The sequence below is a fragment of the Atractosteus spatula genome, chromosome 7, assembly GCF_055471065.1.
Source record: "Atractosteus spatula isolate fAtrSpa1 chromosome 7, fAtrSpa1.hap1, whole genome shotgun sequence".
Taxonomy (NCBI): Eukaryota; Metazoa; Chordata; class Actinopteri; order Semionotiformes; family Lepisosteidae; genus Atractosteus; species Atractosteus spatula.
In genome coordinates, this window is record NC_142712.1 from 10,114,287 (window position 1) to 10,138,743 (window position 24,457).

At 40.0% G+C, this 24,457-nt stretch overlaps 1 protein-coding gene across 2 annotated transcripts in view; it reads right to left on the reverse strand.

Annotated features, from left to right (window-relative positions):
• Nucleotides 1-329: 329 nt before the first annotated feature.
• The window catches only part of relt (RELT TNF receptor), a 29,918-nt gene continuing 5,790 nt past the window's right edge, over nt 330-24,457 (reverse strand). Inside the window, exons 2-12 of one of the 2 annotated variants that reach the window (XM_088920245.1) lie at nt 16,927-17,001; nt 14,732-14,845; nt 14,049-14,227; nt 13,323-13,408; nt 12,737-13,000; nt 7,845-7,925; nt 7,675-7,753; nt 5,668-5,907; nt 4,877-5,066; nt 4,334-4,383; nt 2,340-2,435 (exon numbers count right to left, since the gene is read on the reverse strand). In XM_088920245.1, the coding sequence (XP_088776371.1) occupies nt 4,336-4,383; nt 4,877-5,066; nt 5,668-5,907; nt 7,675-7,753; nt 7,845-7,925; nt 12,737-13,000; nt 13,323-13,408; nt 14,049-14,227; nt 14,732-14,845; nt 16,927-16,971 (1,326 nt within the window). In that variant the 5' untranslated portion in view covers nt 16,972-17,001 and the 3' untranslated portion in view covers nt 2,340-2,435; nt 4,334-4,335. Of the gene's footprint in view, nt 2,436-4,333; nt 4,384-4,876; nt 5,067-5,667; nt 5,908-7,674; nt 7,754-7,844; nt 7,926-12,736; nt 13,001-13,322; nt 13,409-14,048; nt 14,228-14,731; nt 14,846-16,926; nt 17,002-24,457 lie in introns of both variants that reach the window. The other variant, XM_088920246.1, reaches the window with a different exon arrangement.

The following is a 24,457-nucleotide window of genomic DNA, read 5'->3' on the forward strand; positions in this document are numbered from 1 at the left end:
ACTCTATATAACGTTTTGTTCCCCTGCTCCCTGTATGCAAGTGGTTAAGTGTTCCTATACATTTTTTGTAACCTGCATTATAAATCTGTGAAGCTCACTGTGACAAAGGGTGCTGTAGCAAATAATTGGTTTAATTTTTTAAAAGGAAGAAAAAGGCTTAAAATATATTCAACATCTGTAGTATTCAGAGTAAACAGTTAGGCCTAGTAACAGTGTTTGTTCTCTTCTTATTGCTTGTTTGTCATTGTAAAGTCACTGAAAGTCATGTCAACTCCCAATGTACTCATCTGAGAGTTAAGTTACCTGGATAAAACAGGAAAGACTGTTACTAGAGGAGCCTTCCAATGTTTTCTTTATTTAAAGAATACAAATACCCAGCCAATGCAGCATAATAAATTAAACCTTAAAGGTTGGAGAGATGATGTTTTAACTACAGACATTTCAGTTAAAAACATTTAACACAGATGGAAAACGTACAGCACAATGTCTAACCAATAAATACACTTAAAACCATTTTTTTAAAAAAAGACCTTCACAAACGTACAAAAAACAAAAATGACTTGTAAACTATACAAAATGTTAATGTAAACGGTCTCGCCAAAATTAACTCCCACAGTTCAGTGGCATTTTTCTGTTTTTTTTCTGTTCCTTTAAACAAAAGAAAATTGGTACTAAGAATACTCATCCAGGCTGGATTCAAGGAAGGGACTGTGACAGGAAATGGAGATGTCAAAAGCAGCGTTTGAGGCTGATTTGTGCTCACAGCAAAGTAAAGGCTGAGAGACTCGGGTAATATTATACTGTTGTTTTGCACATTCAGTTCCAATAAAGCAAAATAAAGCACAATCAGTCTCCTGTGGCAGGAACTGTGACTTTTTTTTGCAGCAGAAAGTCTGCAGCAAACATGCCTCCAGCATCAACAGGTATCCAACAAAAGCATGTTAGCTGGGAGACATTACTTCATTCATCTTTTCTCTCTCTGTGTTGTGTGGTTTCTCTTGAGAACTTTTATTTCCCTCACTGGCATGTTCTGAAAGGAAGGCTTAAAGATATCCTGTTAACTACCCCTGCATCTCTGTTTCAATAAACGCTTACGTTTTGCCAGCCAGCGTAGAGAGAGGTTTAAAAAAAGCAGGACTGCACTGCGACATTAGGAGGTAATTAATCAAATCCATAGTGCAGCAGGGGTGTTGGACTGCAGTCCTGGCGGAGTGTCTTCTGTAATTTGTTTGAACTTCAGCTCCGCAATAATTCAAATTTTTCGGTCGGCTGGGAATCGTCCTTTTTTTAAACCCTTTTCCCAGCTGATGGTTTAAAAAAAAATGCACTTGAATCCCAGTGCAAACAAATCTTTTTGAAGGCATTGGGGCAGGGTGCTAAATCTGCATTATTAAGAAGATAATTGGACAGGTTAAGTAATAAGGAGCTCAGATGGATTAAAAGCCGCAGCACACTAGCCTTCAGAAGAACAGTGTACTGCTGTGTACATATGAAGAAAGTCCCAGGATAACCACCACTGATCCTGTCATAAATTAGAAATCTGATCAGAGGCACTGAACTGTGACAAATTGTGCGCCACTTAGAAATTGTGTATGTTAGGTAGTGGTAATGTTTAATCTTCAGATTATCCTGGATAACTAGATATTTTCTTTTTAAACATAATGTCCGTCCACTGTGTTACAGCAATGCACATGCATGTAGCAAGGCTGTTTGCAGCTGGTTACAAATAGTCCATAGCTCAGCCTTCTGAGTGAAAGCCTTCCTAACCCCTGAGTCTAAACCTGAATAATAATTTTGACTCCTATACCTCAGCTGAGTTGTACTGGTCCCACTCTGTTGTGATTACAGCCTTGTTCCAATTTATCCAATACTGATACTTAGTATGTAGGACATGTTCCATTTTTTAATACCGGTTTTTTCTTCACAAGGCTAAAGTGCATTCAATGTTATTCACAAAGCCTACAGTTTGAATTTTAAGAACTGGAATTCATTCCAATATTGTTTGCTGATTTTTTAAAGAGAAACTCAATTTTTTTAATATCAGGGCTGAATAACATGCAAGTGCTTGTGCTGTTGATATATATATGGTGTAGAATGTTTTCAAAAAGTGTACCAACCGCAACACTGTAGTGATTGGGAAGCACGGCAAAAGAATTTGTTCGTCAGTCTCTTAATTCAGAATTCAAAATATACTGTAGCATTTCATCTTTGAGTAAATTAAAAAAATAAAAAATAAGCTTTCGTGCCAGGCCATGGTAAAATCCCACTGCTGCATCAAGTGCTATGGGAATCTTTGTCATTGTCGCTGCATCAGGTGTCTCCTCAGGCTGGCGTTTTCAGCTCATTTCTCTTGCGCACTCCTTGCTCCCTGATGTGTGGCAGCGAAGCAGAGTTCTCTTCCAGCACTCGCGTTGCTTCTCCGGTTAGATGTTCACCTGCGGAGAGAGGGACTGCTGAGTAATGGGAACAAGCACAGTCATGGGACTCACCCCTCATCTCCTGGGGTTGAGGGTGGGCATGTCTGGGTCTGTCTGAAACATGATGAAGGAGGGTTGCAGTCAAAGCCCTTTATTGCAGATATTACCGTTTCTCCCTAAGACAGTGAAAACATTCATCCTGAACCTTTACCCCAATTACAAAAGGTTCCCCCCAACCCCGTAAACTGAGTTTGAATGTTGAAATTAACGTGGTTTGCCTGTGCTGAAGCAGATGGCAAGATGTATAAAAATGCAAGAGTATTCCATTTCTGAGCTTTTTTTTAGTTAAGAATCCGTAATTTCAAGGCCATTTGCAAGTGTTTGCACACACCATTAGCTGAACTGGATTAACAAGAGGACAGTTAACAGTATATTAACAGTATACAACATACATTTGACTTAAAGCACACTAAGTGGTTTGAAATCAGGTATATCCTGTAATAGAGTATCCTAGAAACTTAAAAGTGTCCAACAAGAATTATTCACAATTTCCTGACTACACAATAGGTTTGAAACAAGTAGTCAGTGCTAGCTAACTGATTCATGTCTGTTGCAGTTTCTTTCCTGCGGGTGATATTTCATTGTTTTATGAAACCATTACGGATCTTCTATTGGCATCTTTCCAGACAATTTCCAGACTACCTCCTGTTGATCCAACTGGGTGAGGATGTGGAGTAAATGACAGGGCTCCTGAGAAAAAGAGTGCTCAGAAACCTCAGCTTGTTTTCAGCTCAGTTTTGCTCACCGTCTCCTTACAATGTGTGTTTGGCAGGATGCGGTATTTGAAGTTTATTTGAAGAGATAAAATGCAGTGTAGCAGACGCTTTAAATGGTAGTTTCTGTTAACACTGTTTGAATAATGCAACCCACAATTACAACTTCATTTGTTTAATCCTTGCATTTTCATCTGCATTTCCTGTGCCTACTAGGCTATGAGGTAACGGTCTGGTCTGATTAAACTGACGTTTGCTGTTTTCTCTTAGCTAAAATCAGCTGCTCTCAAAAATGCGTGTGCTCATGTGTCGCAAGAGCTTTTCTGACACTTGTTTAAACTTCGGTTTAAACAAAAACGGCATGTGTTATAGCTTGTCTGATAGATTTTAAGCTATTAATTCTGCTGTCTCAATGTCATTCTAGTGCTCATTCAATTTAATAGACAAGGCCCTTGCAGAGTTAGTCTATTCAAGTAATGGTTTCAATAAAACTGCACCATGGATATATGTAATGTGGAACACACAGATATCCATAGAGAGTTTGTTCTAAAGGGTGACAATTTTCCATCAGCTGCTTTGCTTGGAACACAGTGACTGGCACATTGGTGGTGGCAGTGCCCTCTGTGAGTGCCGTCTTGATTCCTGAAAAATGCGTTTCCCATGTTGCCATAGGGCATGGACCAAATTTCATTGCTCCAAGATTTTTATGATTCGGTTATGAATAGGTCAACTGACTTTATCAAATGGAATGGCCAGAAAATTAAGCCTCAGGAAAACAGGCTCCTTCTTCTCAATGAAAAATTACGCCTTTGAAAATTGTTTTTGAGGAACTACCAGCATGCCATTTCTTGGTTTTCCACAGAATAGCAGTTCATATTTCAACAGCCACTCATATGGAAATTTATTGCAATTCACTGACCAGCGGGGTCACTCTAGCAGCTGAGTCACTGGCCAGCCCCCACCAGCAGCCGCCGTGTCTTTACTAAAAAAACCGAAGCCAAAGCCACAATTTTATCCAAAGCAGAACCAAAGCAGAGGAGCAGGGCCGAGTTACTGCGCTACACTAAGCGAGTATTGGAAATACTGTATGTCAATCAGCGGTTAACACCCAACCACCACCACATTACAAAACTCTTCAGTTACCTTTAAATAACAAGATTAGTTTCTCCCAGTCTTATGACAAGTTTTCGGTCCTGAAACGAGGGGAAAAAGCTCTGAGTTATGACGGAAGATGGAGCACAGGCTGAGAATTAAATTCTCAGTCAACAAAGGGAAATGTTTTGCTTTTGGCGCACATGAAAAAAGAAGCAATGTCACAGTATAGGCTGTTTGTTGACATCTTCTTTAGAAAAACAAACTTAGCATTACCCATCTCATTAATTTGGCTAATCATAGCACTCGTGTAGCAGTAATATCTTTTGTGGTCATTGACGGTAATTTAGATAACTTGACAGCGATTTTTAAGGAAAAGAAAGAGGAAGTGCTTCAGCTTCAATAAATACAATGAGCAGGAAATCTGCATTGTGACTCACTGCCTGTTTTAAGTGTAGCCTGTTTAGCAGGTTGGGTTTTGGTTTTTTCCCCATGAGTAAGCATTCATTGTATATGGCTTTTTTGACACCTTTCGGATTAGTTCCCGGACTGGGAATTTATACGCCTACTATGCAGATTTTCCAGTTTGCTCACCTCTGGCTTGCTGTCCCCAGGTTTCAGCCACTTGGTCTTGGGACGGGTCGAGGAGGAGCTGCCCAGCAGTGACTTCTCGTCGGCTGGCTCTGTGTGTGTAGTGTCAATGGAGTCCGTGTCGCTCGACTCCAGAGGGGTGAGCTCGGCCAGGGCGGTGGGCTTCAGCTCGGGGATCTGGGCCACCTGGAACCTGTGGAACACACCGTTTACACACGGGGTTAGGTCTCTGGGGTACACACACTCAGCAGGAAATTGAAATCGAAAATCAGTTTAGTTTACTCCAACTCCACCATGGGATTTCCCCCACCTGAGCTTTATCTCAAACTTAAGACAGAGGGGGGCCAGAAACAGGTGTGCTCTTTTTTATTCCCGGCTCTTTGTCTTTAAACAAACAAAAGTTGGCCGGCACTGGAATGTTGCCTTCCTAAACAACTGTGGTGCTAAACTTGTGTGGTTGTTTCGCAGTACTGTCATTTTCAGCGCTTCACAGAAGGAACTTCACAGAAATCAGTCCAACAAAAACATCCTCTGAGAAACCGTTTTCTCACAGGACAGCCGGATTTGGCAGAAGCTTCACCCCCTGAAAACAAAACCAGTGTTTACATTTCTGTGGTCTTCTACACCTTATGGTCCTTTGTGAAGGTCCAGCTGGGCCTCCCCTTAGCTTTTGGCATATTTCATAGTGCTTTTGAATTTTTATTGACATGAATTATTGACATACATTTTTTAACACGTCTCTGCATGGTAAGAAAGAGAGCCCAGGTGGCGCAGGGAGTCTAGGGTTACCTCACCTGCCCACGGAGAGAATGGTGATCTCGCCCGGTCGGCTGTTCTTCGTGCCCACTTTGGTGGTCTTACTAGTGTCGATGGGCATCAGGATCTCTGGCCATTTCTTCTGGCTGCAGCGAGAGCAGCAGGTGCCCGAGCATGGGGCCAGCCCTTGCACGGTGTGCAGGTGGTGCTGGTGAGGGCACAGCCTGGGCAGGGGTCGCAGCTGGGGCAACTGGGGCAACTGGGCCACAGGAGGGAACCTGGAAGAGAGGAGCAGAGAGCAACAGTGTTATAACAATGCTGACAGCTCCCAGGTACGATTGTGCAGCACCCCAGCTCACTGGACAACAGCTGCACCACCAGAGTAGCGCATTACTCATCTGTGCAGGCAGCAGGCTTATGAATAGCAATGTTATTGCTATTCATTGCAGTGCGGATGCAGATCACACTTGTTTTTTGTAATAGGCGTGTTGGGATTTTTTACTCTGGCCTCTATCTATAGACAGAAAGCCTATCTGTTTTGCATGAGCGCGCAAAATAGATTGGCTTTTTTTCACATTGGTAAAAAATGCCGAAAATTCCTTTGTGTTTTGGGGGACAATTTAGTAATAGGAAGGGATTTCTCGTAGTATTCTGTCAGTTTAGAGCAGACTTATAAATAAGGATTCAGTCACGCTAATGGAAAGTGGCCCAATCTCACAGAAATTATAGAGGGGCACTAAACTAAGGCACCATTTGTGAAAGTGTGGGCCTTTCTATATTTCAAACTGCAGTTCAGGTGAGCTTAACATGCCCCATACAGTATTAAGGGTCTGTTTTGTGGAAAAGCAGTACATCTAACAGCGAGAGATTTTTACAGAGAGATTTGTTTGTAGTGTAAAATCCAATTTCAAAAGGTTCGGTTAGATTTTGAACTTCATCTTAGAACTCGTCACCTATGCCACTTCAGTATGAAATGCCCTATTGTCCTTTTGCCAAGCAACCTGTAATATTTTCCGCTTGCGACAACAGTCCTGGGTGCCCCCCTGAGCGCTGCGCTGGGAACAGACAGAATGTGCTAGAAGCGCCTGCTACATGAGCCTGCTGCCATAGTGACCACACTTTCAGGAGCTGGTGAATGAAAGCCTGGCTAACAATAACAAATTACAGATAAGAATACCTCAACCTGCTCCGATTTGATGTCTGAAGTGTATCTTGAAAATGGTGCTCTCGGTTTTCCTTTAGTTTTTGTACTTTGTTTCACAGTTTTAAGTTATTCTTGAAGCAGACTCTTTTGCCCTAGAATGAGCAGAATAGGCAAAGCCTCTCCCACAGAAATGCATTTTTCTGTTAATTTGCTGGTGTTCACTTATATTTCCTTCATTTAAGATTTGGAGTTGAATGGCATTGTGTGTTCTTTTCTAATTGTACTGTCTAGTCTAAGAAAGTGGGGCTTTAGGGATATGCTAGATATCTTTCAGCAATGGGGTAGAAGTAAGTGCATTGCTGGTCAAGGATTTATCCTGGTTTTCTTCACCGTTCTTAAAGTACAAAGCCATCTGACAAAACAGCGAGGTAACACCTTTTACCCATGTTGCTTCTCAGATCTTGCTTAAAAATGGAATAGTATACAGCTTGTGTAAATAAATACCCACACCATTGTCTGAGGTTAGTACTTTTATGGTCCTGTGATAAAGCACTTGAATCAATAGCATGTTATGGAAAAGAGAACCGAATCCCTGAAGTCTCTGATTTCAGGTTGGTTTTGGTTCATGAACAAAAAGAGAATACAGCTATCCATGTCAGACTCAACCTTTTCCCTCCGGTTGTTACTATGGTACTACATCTTCTCCCACTGCTACAGCTTTCATGGCAATCTGTAAACCTAGATCTGTCTGAGCTTTGATAGGTATTTGATACTGAAATACTATCTGCATGTTAAAGCAGAACTCCTCTCAGGAACATCAAGATGTTCACACTGTGTCCAAGTGTTGTATTTCAAGGGAATAAGAGTATAACTAAAATAATCATTTACAGTTGGTTCTTACTTGATGGAAGCCGCTTTGCTGATGGACATCTGTTTGCTCTCATATTCCTTCAGCAGTTCTTCTAAAGCAGCAGCATTTTCTGAAGAAACAAAAATGTTTAACTTTGGAGCTGTGACAGGTTTTACACATTAAAAATATCAGGCAAGGTTCTCCCAGGCTTTAGAGCATACCTTTTTTTTCAGTAATAAGTCGCACCAACACACTGATTGTGTCTTCATCGGCATCATCCACAGTGTAGGGGCAAACATTACCTGCAGGAAACAAGTAAAAAAACATACAAAACAGGCTGATAAGGATCTGGATTACTGGAGCTACTGGGGTGTAAACTGTTTCTACATGACCAGGCACTGTGGTAGAAGATACATATAGCATACTGAAAGTGATCCATGTCTTTCTTAGAGGCATCTGAGCTCAGGTTTTCAGATACAACATATTACTGGTTGCCTTGCGAAAATTAAAATATGACGGCACCGTAAGAAACAATTTTCAGAAGAAGGTAGAAAACGCACTTCTTGTGACGGGGGACATCACTAGCACTGATGCAGAGGAACAGTTAACATCTAGGAAGATATACAGAAAAGCTGCAGGCAGAAGATGAGGTTTAAGCGTAAAACTTGTCTGGCAAGTGACGTATAATTATTTAGAAATCGAGGCAGGGAGTACTCCGAACTCGTGTCTTAGGCAGTACGGCTCAAGATTTTAATAGTGAAAAGTGGCTGTGTAATGGAAAGCTTTTGTTTATACGAAGGAAGGTCTGCTATATTAGAACAGAAATCGCCATGACAACCAGTCCATTCCCACAGTTGCAAGAGGTCAGCATCTACGCAAGCTGCAGAATAAACCCATTTAAGAATAATGAGAGACCTTTTAACAGTAATCCACTATTCAAAACAAAACTACTCTTGATTGTTATTTTAATCAATCCGCAGTCACAATCAAGTCTCAATTTAAGCGCTTTGTGCTTCCAATTCATGCTCACTAATTCGAATACATAATGCAGCTTTCCCAGCAACAGTACATTAGTCACTATGTACCAATGTATAGATTACAGATATAATCATTTGAATAATTTGACGAAAATTTTTTCCCTAAATTTTCTATGTAAGCAAATACTTTCCTTCCACAAATCCTTTGGAATTTTTTTCTGATAATGTAAAAGGACATTTTAAGAAATAATATCTAACAAAAATAAAAGGTACATTTTTGCATACATTTGCAAAATAGGATGCTTACTTCAAGAATTTCCAATGTAGCTCTATGACATCCAAAATATACTAAAAAAGTATCTCCTTTCTATCCCTCCTGTTTAAGACTTAAGGGAAAAGGTCTGTCACGAATACATTTGCAGCATGATAGGCTTCAAGAGGAAAATCATATTTTTATATAAACTGAGCTTGAAGACACAAGAGCAAAGCAGAAGTGCAGATGAAAAACAATGTTGTTTGAGCTGTATACCTAACCTTGACCTTTCTCTTCTAACACTAACCTGATGTTGCAGATTAAAGTATATACTTAAAACAGTAAACAGAAATGATAATAAGCTTCCACGATTGCTGTGTGGATACTGCACACAGATAATAACGATTTTGTAAAAGGTGGTTGAGGTCTTTTCCTAGAACCCTGTCTTATTGTGCATGATTTTCCTGTGTGTTATAAAGTTTGCAGTATTGGCTTGAGTATTTACTTATCAGTGCTAATTAAGAGCTTATAGCATTGTTTCTGTATTATTTTGCTTAGATTTTTGAGAAGTGTCCAAAAATGGTACCAAGAACAATCATTACAGAACTGCACAAAAAGAGAGATGTCAACAAGCATGGATACTGTAAGGTGAAATCAAAAGATAAAAATGAAATCTGTCACCCTAGCACTGTGTGAAAGGACTGATGAATTGTCAGGGTTTCCTCTCATCTTTCCTGTATCTCTGTACTGTATGTACTGCAGCTGTTTCAAATACCTGAACATGACTTTGCCGCAGTGTTCCTCAAGAAACGCAGCAAACAGCAACTTTATAAACACAATGGAGCTGTCATCAAAATTTATGCCCTAGACTGACCCCAATTGCAAGTCCTGTAGAACACAGAGTACGCACGGCAACAGTATTGAAGCTAAAGCTGTTGCCTGATATTTTGTTTCACTTGAAGCTACATCGTAGAGAAACCACAGTGTTTTCTTTAAGGATACTGGACTTTTGGTTATAGCTTGATATCAGCTGCAGTTGTTTTATTAAAAGGAGTCATTATTAAGCATTATTAAATTATTTACTTAGATGATAAGTGGAAACTTGAGTAATGTCTTCAGTGGGACTGCTAGTCACCCCAGATAGCTTACAGTTTCACAGGAGTCAGCTGATACTTCAGACATGCAACAGGAGCTGGGGTGCTTACTAAGAGGAACCACATTCTTTAACCATTTAACATTTGTTCCATTTATGACTACTTTCTTAATATTTTCTGCTTCACTAGGAAGCATTTCCATAAACCAGTCACTTCCTGACTTCTGCATCAAGAGGGATCTCCGTTTATTTTTTGCTCGGTGCAGAATAAAGTGAACCGAGTCCAGATCTCTGTGAACCCTGCGCTGTGAGAATGTTGAAGCCTTCTGAGGTGATCTGTCAGAGTTGTTTGAAATTATGGCAGCTCCTTTAACAAGCTTTGTTCTGGGTTGTACCCCCAGGCAGATGCCCCCCCTAATCCTAACCAGGCCTTGTCACAACCCTGTCCCATCTTTTCCTTAAAATATGGCCTCTGCCACCCTATTATTTTTTGTGTGCTCTGTTTATTTTTGAATTTCATGCTAAAATCTAAAACTACTGAAAAGGACAAAATACATTCCATTAAAACAGGGGTGGTTCAGGTTTCAGGGCTGTAGCCAAGCCACTCTACCACCATGAATTCCTCAAAGGGCTTTAATTAAAGATGAGCAGTTGAGTTATTCATCACAGCATGCCTCACCTGTTCCAGCAATGCCATAACGATCCCCCTCCCCACCACCTTACCCTGCTATAGCAACCCCCGATCAAGGATCAAAACTGCTGTGTCAGCAAGGCAGGTCACAGCATGAGTAATCACAAACAGCCAGTCTGCACATTTCCATTCAAATATATTAACTTCATAAAAGATCTGTAGGCTTGCTGTAAAAAATGACCAGTTTTGTATTGTCAGCTTTTCTAATGTACAGAATACTGACAGATTAGCTCATATGATGTGCTTGTTGGACATAAAGCGACATTGCTGTGTGTTTTCAATATAACCCAGGAAATTATGAGAACGCATAGCTAACAGAGGTCATCTCCATGAGTGCACTGTGTGATTATACACAAGAAAATCTGATCGGACTCCTCTTGGTACTCTTCATGTGCTTTCATATCAACCATCTATCTAATTTAGATTCCATCACATGGTGCACTAAAAAAAGTAAACCCCCTTTACTTAGCATGTCTGGACACTGACAGGCTCAGAGTCATGAGCTACATGGCTCGTCTCCAGATTCTCACCATGTAAGAACCCCTAGTAATCCGATATCTGATATGGGTTTGAGATTCTCTAGGAACTAGGTAGGGGAGTTCCGTTGAAAAGGTATCGAAAACGGCAAATTCCACAACAGTGACGTGAAGCACACAGTTCTGACTCACTCTTGTGAATGGAAAAACAAAGAATGATGGAAATATGAAACACAGCATAAAAAATGTAACTTCTCTAACAGTGGTTTTGTTGTGTCCTGGACATACAGTAGGAGCCTAAGCCTGCTGGTACTTTGGACTTCCCCATTTGTCCCTTAAAACGATAAATCTTCAAAAGAGAATTGAACTAGAGGCTAACAGAGAACAAAGAAGATTTATAGTGAAAACTGAAACAATTTGGCAGCAGAAATTCAGTCCTAATCAGTCTTTTGGATAAAAATCTTTTTCTGAAGTGCAGCATTAACAGGAATCTAAAATACATGTTACAATTCTTATATTTGATGAGTGAAGGCACAATTCAGCACTCTGTTTCAATAGACTTTTTTTGTCAAGGTTGTTCGGTCAGCTGTTCATTATTAAATACTGATTTTTTTTTAGTTTGCTTCTGTGTGGAACTTTGTGTGTGGAACTATTATATAATTTCAAGGGGCACGCATAATGACCTTTGAGAAAACTATTAATTTGCATGTCTGGTGTTTGTTTCACTGCTGCTGTGGTTGCACGATTCATTAGAAGCAAATAGAAAATAGAACTCATTTGTGCCTGTAAGGTAGTTTGGCTTAATGTGGAAAATGGACGCTATTGCAAATGTGCTGGGAAAAAGAGACTGTAGCCTGAAGAGGCAAATCTACTAAAACTACACAAGTCTTCTTACTTTATCTCTGATATTCATATGGGCCAGAAGGTTAATACTAAAGCTAAAAAGAGAAAACTATTTTGGTATTATGATGCTAACCCATATCAGGTATTGACTCTTTGAATATCACATCGGTACATTTCCACTGAAACATATTGTCAACCTACTGTAAATTGAACATTTATATTCTAGGAACCTGTAATATTGGCCAAAACAACTAGAACCTAGAACTAGAAACAACTAGAACCTTCAGCCTCCACAATATCTCTCCAAAGCAAAGGTTGGACTTGTAAAAGTGCCACTCTGTTAAAAACACCTGGATTTATCCCAATGCTTCTGTCTACCATATTTCTTGAACTCAATATACATTTTGTGCCCACATGAAACCAATACTTTGTGCTGTAAGATGCAATTAATTCCAACCTTTCAGTTCAGAGGAGCCTGTAAATCATTCTATGGTTATTAACCCAACAAGCCAAAGCATGCAAAAACTTAGACCCGCCAGCCTATGACTGATCACAATGTAAAACCTTTGGAAACTGAAAAATCTTGCGTGCCAATACACTGAGTGGGAAAACCCAGCTAATTTCGGCGGCCTTCTAAACAAGTCATTAATCTTTTAATTGCAACTAAAGCCACACTGATGTTGCTGTGAATCGCAGAGACAAACGCAAGCGAATTTCAAGCAATTGTCACCCGGGATCGCATTCCTAACCCCCCCCCCCAGATGACTGGGTTTTTCTTACCGTCTTTCTCCGGGACAGGCGCCTCCTCGTCTCCGCCCTCCTTTTCTGGCACGCAGTGGTAGCCCTTCTTCTTCAGGATGTTGCAGATCAGGATGCCGAGCAGTCCCATCACGCAGAAGATGGGCACCAGGGCGAACACAGCGTACTCGGTGGTCTTCTCCTCGGCTGTCAGCGGGCTGGTGGAGTTGGCGGAGCGCTTGCCCGGCGTCTTGGCGGCGCTGCTCCCAGCACTCCTCTGCAACCGCGGGCTGGGGTTCGGGAGTCCTACGGCAGCCGATATATAGCCATGACTAAATCAGTCGCTCTCGCTGACGCTTGACGCACACAGGAAAGGTGCTCGTTTTACAGACGGACAGTGACAGAATCCCACTTACCCACGTACACAGCACGAAAGACAAAATCAATTCAACGCTTAAATACAATGTGAACGATGTAAAAAAAAACGTGGGATCAAGGCCCATGACTAAATGCCTCTACGACGGACGGTCGCGTACAATACTCTCGTTGCGGAAAGTAAGTTATTTATTTTAACTGGAAAAGCTGATTCAGTGTTTAATAACCAGTAAAAGAAAGAAAATGGACTTGCCTTCACAAGCAGAGGTTCCTCTGGGTGCCAACTTGCAGCTCAAACAGGGGCTGAGAGCAGAGGGGTCCATCTGACTTGAGTAGAACCTACATGCCCAAGTAAATCCAGGTCAGATCTGGGCTTGGGCATAGCCCCACTTATCCTTCTACCCTATAATTACCAGCAATGTATAACTCACATATCAATAATGGATTTTTAACCTTTTTTATTTAAAAAACTCAAACGCGTGATGAGAAAAATCAGTTGAACATGAAATGAGTTCCTGAACCAGTGTGACCAGTGTAACCAGTGTGTTACAAACTACCAGTCTACTGGCTAAGCCCATTAGAAATATATCGTTTTAGAAATACACCACACCAATAGCTGGGTATTTGCATATTTGTTCTTCTGCTTCATTGATTTTATTCCTGCTGTACAACTTAACAACCCATTCATATTTCCAACCTTTAAAGTACTTCTGTTCCTACAGTGCACTGATCAAGTTCTCTCTCCTGTATCACGATAACAGACGGCAAGCCTGAAACTATTTTTTAAAGATCTTAATCATGCAAGGCTACCATAAAAAAAAACCTATTTCATAACTGGGGTACACATTTTTTTCATGTGGTCAATTTTTTTTTTTTTACCACAGACGTTGCTCTGCCTATTTCACATTGCATACCGATTAACTGGGAGTAAGTTGCTTGTTAACGCTTGTTTTATGGCGATCAAAACACTCTGACATACCCAGGCAAGCATTCTCCACAGACCGTGTCCGTCTCCGCTGTCCCATGACGAAGGAGGGAGCGATTCAGTGCGTGACACTTGGTATGAGGCCTACAGGGCTCGGCGTCCAGCCTGTCTGAGAAGGTACCACCAAGACAGGCCCTGCACGTTTTCCCCACCGCATCCTCAAAACCACAGGCCTACAAATAAACCATCCCGAACAGCAGTTAGATTTTTAAAGCAAGAAAGTCAAAAGCTACAATTCCATAAAAACTTTTCTGCAAAGTCCTGTGCATCTGGCTTCATATTCTATAGACTGGAATGTCGTTCAGTATTTATCTAACACAGTTTTTGTGGTCATGGGGCTCAAATACATGGAGAATGTATTTTTGCTCGTAAATCCATACAGACGAATTGTTTCACACGAGTATTTTATTAGGACGTTAAAAAGATCGTAATTGGCCTGTGTACGTGTTATACACAAAAATAAACAAACAACATAGGTACATCTCGAGTTATGTGCTCTTGCAAATCAGCTTTTGTGGTCTGAGATTTTTTTACTTGAGGGAAAAATGTCTAAATGCCAGCTGTATATCACTAATCTCTGAAAAGGCAATATGTCCTGACAGGGGAAAACGCGATGTGATTCTGATAAAGGCGGGGGCGAGTCAGTGTAAACTGGAGGTGGAGCTCTTTGATCTCACCCGGTCAGGCTCCTGTCCCTGGGGGCAGGTCAGGCAGGGAACACACAGACCTTGGCTGCTCAGGACCTCTCCTTTCCCACACTGCAGCGACAGGGAGCCCCGCCAGCTCAGCATCTGCATAGCAACAAGTAGGAGGGCTGTGAATTCTCCAGAGCAAAGCGCTTCAGTATTGCCTGAGTCCATGCATCGCCATACACTCTATGGGTGCAGTTTTGAAACAGAGAGGTGATAACATATTTTGAGTACCTTCATCCTGCACTGTGCAATTTTCTTTTCACTTACTGGCTGAAAGATGGACATAATCCCTACTGCATCATTACCACCGACTGATGGTGATCTTATCAAAAGAAAAACAAGACTTATTTCATTTTATAGTTTGATGAAGGATGATTCCGTTCCCAAACACCAAACACCAAAATTAATTTACACCAAAACAACCAATCTTCAAAGATACCATTAAAATGAAATGTTATTATTTAATTTATTATTAGCTATTGAAACATCAGAGAATTAAAGATATAAATTACATTCTGAGTCAATCATCCAAAGATCTTCACACGTTTAATGTTGTACTGTTCTGTTTATTCTTTGAGAATATAATGTCTGATCTGTGTTATCAGTGTACCAGGTCATTCCAAACCCTCAAGGGCAGAGAGAACCCCAGGCCCAGAGACTATGGGCACTCACAGGGAACACTATCATCAGCCTCACTGCAGCTCCCAGTAACATCCTCCGGAGAGCAGCCACCCTCAATCTCTTTTGTGAATCTCAGATTTCCCACTGAATTGGCGAATGTTGAAAGGCAGCACATTTCCTGAGAGTCAACAGAATGATGGAGAACTTGTTTTATTGTGCCATTGCCTTCTATCAATCATATCATGGGTTAATGTTGGAATGAGTAAAAGTTAATTCCACGCTGAAAAGTAGAAAGAAGGAACACAGAGATTTAGGGAGGTCCTTTAACCTTAAGAGACCTTCCTGTGTATTGTGATGATCAAAGCCAGCCAGCTGCATTAACAGTGTTACACAACAGTCACGTACATTTCTAAAGTCCCCGGCTTGTTTTGATTGTGGTGGGCACCCTTTTGTTAAGTTCACAAAGCAAAAAAAAAAAATTCTCTCTCAGCAAACTGCTGCCACGCTAATCGGGAGGCCAGTAAAAACATGACACTGGGGGCCTCAGAAAGGGGTCTTAATTCCTTAAACACCCATTAAAAGTCAAAAGTCAGAAGATGACCCCCAGTTACAGTGCACTGCAAGCCCAAGTCCTTGTGTATCCAGGATAAAGCCGATTTAATTAAGTGGCGCTTACAACAGAATTAATTTGATTGTGCTGGAAAGGTCAAGGGGTATCAGCTGAGGCTGTCACTTCAGCAACGTCAGACAACGTCAACAAGTCTTCCCTCTGCTGTGAGCTGTGGTCCAATCCACAGAGCAGCTGTCAGGGAAACAGTGATGTATGTAGAGCCCCACAAAACCCTCTTTATATGCCCCCATATGGAATAAACATAGGCTAACTGTGACTTATGTGAGGAGAAAAGAGTCAAAATAAAAAAGTGAATGCGAGACTAAAAGTGTGTTTTAGTAGGGTTAAATATGTAGCAACTGAAGAGGACTGACAAGATGCAAAACACTGTAGTCTCCCCATAAACTACTGTAGCTTACTTACAGCTTTGAAATACCAATGAACTCTGTCGACCCTGAACCACATGATGAGATAGGAGCCTCAGATCCCTGTTAAAGCTATGCACAGGAGCAAGACTACTCAGCATGCAGGCTCTTCAGCCCAATCCATCGCACTATGTTGATTTAACCAGATACATATAAATACCCTCTAGCTTCCAATTCAAATAAATGAAATAATTGCAACTAGCTGCAGAAAAAGTCTGAAATGGAATGGGTTTGTGGGACTAAAATCTGAGTAACCCTGCACTAAGGAAATAATCCCCTTCCCCCAAAAAAGGGAGCAGTCAATTTTAAGACATCAATTACATCAGAACACAGTGAGAAAAAAAGTATGCAAAGTGTCACGTGCTTTTACAGTTAAAATCTGGATCTGTGATTTAGCAAAATGTAAGTATTAAACTAAAGCATATACCCAGAGCTCACTCATAGAAGCATCAGACAGATTCTTACCGCCTCAATCTGTATTCAAAACTCATGGCAGCAATGCAATATGAACGCAGGAAACTTACTGTGAGAAGGAAGAGAGTTGAACAACGAAGGTGGTTCCTCATCATCTTCAAGGTAATCTTCTATGACCATAAGATCTGAAAAACAGAGAAAGGGGCAGATGCATGAGGAAGGGAGAAGGTTAGCTGACAGACGAAAGTTCTGCAAATTGTTTTATCTTCTGACATTTCTCAGCTAGATCCCTGACACAGAAAAGAACCCAAGTTTATTACCTTAACCAGAGGTCAGAGAAATGTTTGCCACAAACAGAGCAGTACAGATGTGCTTTCACCCTAATCTTTAGTCTTCATTTCTCTCTTTAGTATGCATAAATATTATTTATTGCAAATGTTATGCATGTTTGGATAACCCAATCTTAAGATCCTCCACTTTTAAACAGAAATTTCCCAAGAAAAATGTAAAAATGTTTCACATGGTTGAGGTTTTGAACAGTACTGGTGTGTGGAAGAGTATTGAGTGTGCTAGTCTTAGCATAAGTCATTCAAAGATATCTAAAACTTCACAGTAAGTGTGGAAAAACATTCATCATAAAACCTCTGATAAGATACACCTCTGAAAAGGTGAAAATAAATACAGAACACTCTGGGATTACAAAGGAGGAGGTGGAATTCCGTGTTTAATGGTTTAGTGGTTTTCTGTTTATATATTTATTTTTAGAAGTTTTGCAGGCAAGGTTATATTGGGATCTCACACAACAGGGCCTTAAAATAGAGTCAGCTCTAAAAAAAGAAAAATGAATCAGAACAGTGGCTTATGTGATTAGAGATCCATCCTACAGTGCCAATGCAACTAAGAAGCCCAATTGTTTGAGATGCTATAGCACCTTATTACTGACACCCCAGCAAATAACAGGTCCACAGCAGCCTCCATCTGAATGAACAGTGCACATGTTGTCATTGCTTAAACATCTCCTCAGCCTGCCTAGGAAGATTGATATCAGACGTATAATTAAATGCAAGGTAAGGTGCTCAAATCATATGTCTCTGGAATGTTGGCAGTGCAAGTTAATACAGCACTTCCTCAGCATGCCTGTCAGGGGTTCACTCCAACTGGAATAGGTTCGAATCATGCAAGGTGAACACTGAGCAAATTGTTGGAAAGGCAGCCATCACTGCCCTGAGTCAAAGCCAAAGATCATTTGAGGTAAAGCACAGCGAGACACCCTTTGGGCATTTATCACGTTACTCGCTCAGGATTTTAAATAAAAACTATTAACATTGGATATTGAGGATCAACATAAATTACAATCTTTCAACAGCAGCTTGTCTTAAAGGAAAATACAAAGTTTGGAATACTGAGATTTAGACCTGTGATACATACTGTGCATTAATAATGAAGCTTTAAAAATAAACAAAAATGATATTGTTAATTTATAAAAAAAACACAATACATCATTCTTTTTATGAATTATCATGTGCCTAAAATGTATAGTCTACAAAAAACAACCTAATCAATGGAGAAAGAGAGTTTCTTTTTTAAATACAGCTCATCTGTAGAAAAGACAGGCACAGGGATTTTGAAAGCCATTATTACTGTGAATGTACATAAATTGTTTTCCTTCTAATGCTTTGGGAAAACCAATGAAAGATTTGCCACAGACTCTCAGCCTGAAAGGAAAAAATGAATGAATGAACTTTGTTTTTAGCAAAATCAACTAATACCTCTGTGCAACTACACCTTAAAGGTTCTAAAAAGGACAGAAAATTCAAAACTAATACTAAATATATAGTTTGAATTGATGATTGATGAATTGAAATGATTTTGAAATATACTCTAGAGAACTATATAAAACTCAATATTAACCTGAAATGAATCAAGCAACATTGTTATTGCAAAAGCTACTGGAAACTGTGCAATTGATATACCTGAAAGGATAAAAAAACCCATTATTAATAAATAAATATATTTATTGAAAAGAAAATGATTTTGAAATATTATTTTGAAATAAATTAAAGATTCTAGAAGAATTTAGCTGATGGAGGATTTAAGCAAGATCTGTATTTAACTTGCTCACACACATACAGTATATAATACACATATTTATTCTGCAGATATTCAAAAAGCTTTAAAAAAGCGAACCTACCCCAGAGCTCTACGTTGTGTCTTTGCTGCCCCCCGTAGCACCAGATATGTGTGGTGGAATTTGGAGCAGAGTCAATCACAGTTCAGAGACAGGAGCTAAAGACTACCTGCCTGGGACCAAACTATCTTTACTTATACTATCCCTTCATCACTAGGCTCCACCTCCTATGCCAAGACACTGCCCAACATAATGATCACAGTTTACCATTTATGTGCATTGAAGACAAATTAAAGCGACCAAAGAGATAATGAGAGTTGGCTCGCGCAGCCTCATGGTATGGTACTCCATAATAATACAACAGTCATCATGTAAGAGAGATGCTCTACGCTGTTTGTCTCCCTGTATTACACTCACACACACACATATATACAGCATAGGCATCAAGCCAGGACCTTATAATCACTGTTTTCCACAATAATCGCCTGCAACAACAAGTCAGACAATCCCTGGTTGGCTACCCACCTTTAGAAAGTATGACAGAAGTCCTCGGTTTCCAGCTGTGAGGTCTACCCAGATAACACATTTGGCCTAACACCCATCTAGAATGCTTGAGGGTTAGAATAATGGAAATCTCTGGCCACTGAAAAGTCAATAACATGTTTTGCAGAGTGCGGTACAGCTCAAGTAAACCGTGCCTGTTGACCTCTACTTGAAGGCTTGGTCATCCACTCCAAAGCTTTATTGGCAACACCTTGATGAGTAATGACTACTTGAGGCTCAGTGTAAGTGCAGGTCTGTGAGGAGCATGGGAGATTTTGATGTTTCCACCATGTTTTGTGACCAGATGTGCTCATTTCAGTAAGCACATCAGCTCCGGAGCTTGAAAGAGTTTTTTTTTTTCTAAATACACCTTAGAACCCCGAAAGACTTAAAAATAATTTCTGCAACTTGATTTACATGTAAGCCCATGACTTGTATCACACTCTTGTTTCTGGGTTTCCTTTTGGAACTTTATACATTTTTAGAAGTATAATCATGCAATGCAGTAAATTACGGGGTGTTTTAAAATAATATACAGCTTCTGTAATTTTAGGGACTGAGAAACTAAAAGACCCCTTCTCAACCACCACTTAGAAAAACTAAGACCTGTCTTTCTGCACACTGTACAAAAGAAAGGCATGTGTAGCGTGCAGAGAAAGTTTAAATTTAGCCCCCGTGAGGAAAACTCTCCTTAACTAGAATCCTATAAAGCCAGAAAGAAACCTAATTACAGCTTGTTAAGTTTTTTTTGGTGTTTTTTACCCTTCTTTTGTGGCTTTTGGTAGCACTTCAAAAACAAAGACAATAAAGTCAACTACTAACAAATTAAAAACGTATTTTTGGAAACAATTATATAAACTGGTAATGGTGGGTTCTGGAAAAACTGTCAGATCATCATTTCCCCCTGATCTAGGGGCTCAATCTGGGTGGTTGTGCTGTTCAGTTTCTCTGACGTTACTTTCATTGGACGGAGATAAACAGGCGATCTGCAAAGGCGAGGCAATGTGCTTTTTAATCGCTGTGCGCTGCTGGTTCCTCGTGTACTGTACATGATACATAGAGATGAATATCAGTGCACGGTGGATGCATTAGGATTCCCATCCAGCAGAGCGTTTCTATCGTTAACTTTTAACTGTCCCTCTAGCATCAAATTCCACTGGTGACATCTAGCTCACCAGAAACAATCCCCAGACAACAGGACAATAGCCACCACAAAGCCCAGTCTGGGTGACTGGGACAAGTCATGTCTAATCAGCTTGATCTGCACAGCTCTATGTAAACGGTTGCCACCGATAAGTAATGTCTGATGGATTACTTAGTCAGACAAGATTTACCACTCCACTAAAAAAAAAAAGAACGAGCAAGTCAGACTTTCTAATTTGCAGCGGTTCTAAATGTCATGCTAAAAAACCGTGCACAATTTTCTTATCTCCATTTTGAAACTAAAATCAAAGATAAGCATTGCAGCGATACCCTGTATTAAACCAAACAGTTAAGGAAAACCCATGGAGAGAAGCTGTCTCAATATTTATGCATCAGTTTCAATTGCATAACTCAATCTAGCAGAACTTTTCTGAAACACACGGTAATATGTGGATGCACTTTAGTCATGACTCTGACTAAACACAGGTTTGTCAATGCAACCTTTTGACCTAAACTGTTCAACTATAGTAGAGAATTATGCAGAAATAAATTCAACGAGTTCAAAAATTCATGGCATAACTAAGTCTCCAAAAGAACATACCGTACTAACACTGCAGTCCTTATTAAACACACCATCAAAATCCTGATCAACAGGATTTAAAGCAGAGGTGGCACTCCCCAGTTCTTAAGGGGTGGAGTGGTTATAGGGTTGCATTCCACCTGAGCTCTCAAAAACCTAATTAAAGTACCTATTAGCTAAATGCAATCATGGATTTTAAGAGACTAATAACACATGCTTGTATTCCTTCAAAACTTTCAGAGCTTTATATACAGCCTTGAGATAAAAGGGAGGAATACACTTTAAATGGTCATTAACATCTGAAATAGAGTACTGAAAAAAAAGTCAGAACGTGGCTCAAGTAGGTATTTCTACAAGTGTTGTAAGTTCCCCCTATCGGCCCCACAATACATACACTGCTGTCTAGTAATTGGGCTTTGTTAAGAGCAGAAGGGAGAAGAAATGTATCATTCATCTATGAATGCCGCACTGCAGATGATGACAGTTCTATTTTCAGGCCAGTCTTCCCCCGTTATCAAGACATTCATTCACACCATGAAACAGTTACACTCTCCATTGTGTCACAGCACATATAGGACATTACAGATTTAGCAGACCGATGTAGCACTTTTGTCAAAATTAACAAGGCACTCCCAAACCAACTCTAACCAAAATTCGACTTTTATGAGAGTGTTGTTACTGTGTGGCAAGAACTTCTGTGAATACAACTGATAATGTAGAGAATGAATACGTTAGTAGTCTGAGAGGAGGGTTGTTAATTCAGATTTTAACCACAATCAATGAGTGTTTTGTCCTCTGTCCCTTAACACTGATTTCATTATCAGACTACAAAAATCATTGAGATTTCTAAGCAGAACAGAGATCATATTGAGGTAATCTTCAACACCCAATCGTGACATGCTTCATACCTTATATAAATAACACAAAGCACATGTTTTAATTGTTTGGTTTATAGTCTGTGCAACAGTCTAGTATGTTCTGGTGTCAAAAAGCTGTATACAAATATTGCTGTATAATGTAAAAAATTATTTGACTTCATTATAGCTCTAAATATCTTTTTATTTACCAAATGTTTTGCTTCAGACATAACCATTTCTATGCAACACAGAACCATGAAGTAGTACTTTGTATTAGTATTATTACTTGTAAAGAACTGAAATTTCTCAAAAGTGAAAATAAATATCATATGACTTTGAATGCAAAGTACGCAAAATGTCTTTTGAACGGTACATGCTTAATATTTTAGCAGGTGTTATTGTACCGCGTGTCACAGGACTCAGCAGGTACTGAGCACGTTACAGAAGGTGACATCACTCTTTGGAACACGGATAGCGTTGAACTCTCCCACAGTGAAAGTCCCGGCCTTTTGATGTAGAAGGATTCCATGCTGTCTGGGCCAGAGGTACCCATGATATTCAAATCCCAAACAGGGACAGTCCTGATCTTGTCACATGAACGCAGTTAAAAGGCTTTGTACTTATAAGAAAGGCACTGTAAATGCCAATGGAGAACTCATGGTCTTAAAGTCAAAATCATATTGAAAATGTGAAGTCTATTCACTTAAAGGAAACAGGCCCTCAGGCTGCAGCTATATTGTAATGAAGCCTGTATAATATCTACAATCTCCAGCTTGCAAAACTACTTACGGATGAGTGAAGTATCTTATGGTAAATCTTTGCACCTGCTTCATTTAAACTCATGAATCCTCCTCCTCCCCCTTGCCTTGTTTTTGGCCTTGTCCCTCCCTTACTTCATTTTCTAAAAATTATAGTTTATTGTTTTCCATATCCTGAGTGTTTCTCCTGGTTCACAGATTGTGTGCTTCAGGCAACCACAGTTATTTGTAACAAGAGACCAGGAAGGAGAAGAAAATTAACACTTCTGAAAAACAACAACAAGTTGGACTAATGAGGAGTTGTGGCAGCTTGTAAACAGCTTTCTTTATAATTTATATGATTCAGTGGAAAATGATCCATAAAAGTAATGGAATAAGTCAAAACAGCCAGGGCAAGTAAAGGAGGAGTTCCTTGTTGTTGCTAGTGTGTTTTGGGATAGTAATTGCAAGTTGTTGCTGAACACTCTTTCTTTGTAATGATGTCAGGATATGACAAAGACCAAACAAGGGTATCATGGGTTGTTGTGTGCGTCTCAGGTTATTTGTAACCTGGCTCAGAAACAACTGAGAAAATACACTTCAGATATCATATATGTTATTAAGTGACTGACAAAAAGAATGAGATATTTTTAAAATATAACACAGCATTCTTCAGTAACGTCTGAGACTTTTTGAGTCCTTGGTGTCTCTTTGTACTGAACAAATCTTCCGGATTGAGATGACAAATGCCGAACGGATTTTCACATAGGTTCCATTTAAGACTGACTAGACGTGCGCAGGCAGACACAAAAGGAAAGGTTGTGCAGGGTTTTAAATTACATTGAGGGGACAGAAATGCTATCATCACTGTGTCTATGAATGTACCTGGAGGCTCCTGTGGAGTCACTTGACGGTTTGTAAGTGCCCTGACAGGAGAGAAGCAGCAGTGTAGTTCTTTAGATCCAGCCAGCTTTCCAACTTACGTTTCAAGCATTTGTAAGCTGGATGCTCATCCAAGTTTTATTTTATCCTGTATGTGGCTTCTCTTGTCTTTAGTTTCACTGAAAGTCCAAAGAGTGCAATTCTGAAAGTCTGTGCCTCATCATGGAACCGAAAAACACTTCAAATGATAATATGAACTGGGAAAGAGTGCCTATGAAATTAGGAGTCCACAAAATGAGCTTTCAAACACATCAATCCAGCACGCCATGCAAATGCTCTTCAGTTACTTAACTAAATTGGCTAAAGATCAGTTGCAAAAAAACAGGCTTTAAAAGAATGCTCAGCATGATTCAATAATAAAGTGCAGTAAAGCGATGATCGGAAGAAATCCTTTCTTTCTAGATCAGGACAGCGGAGGGAAACTGTTGGGCAGAGGAACGGCAGTGCATGAACAAGCCCATTAAATTCCAACATAAACTATGGTACATGCCTAATACAAACATGGTGGAAATGCGAAACCAACAGCAGGACGCCACTGGCTATGGACGGAGAAAGGAAAAATTTCAGACATGCCCACGTGTGTATGTTAAAATAAGCGGAGAGGTCATTCAGTTTAGCCAAGCGAAACCAAAGAGAAAAAGGAAAGCCTAGAGGACTCTCACTTACATATATTTAGTAAAGGTCGGTATTGCAGGGTTGGTCTGTTTTTGC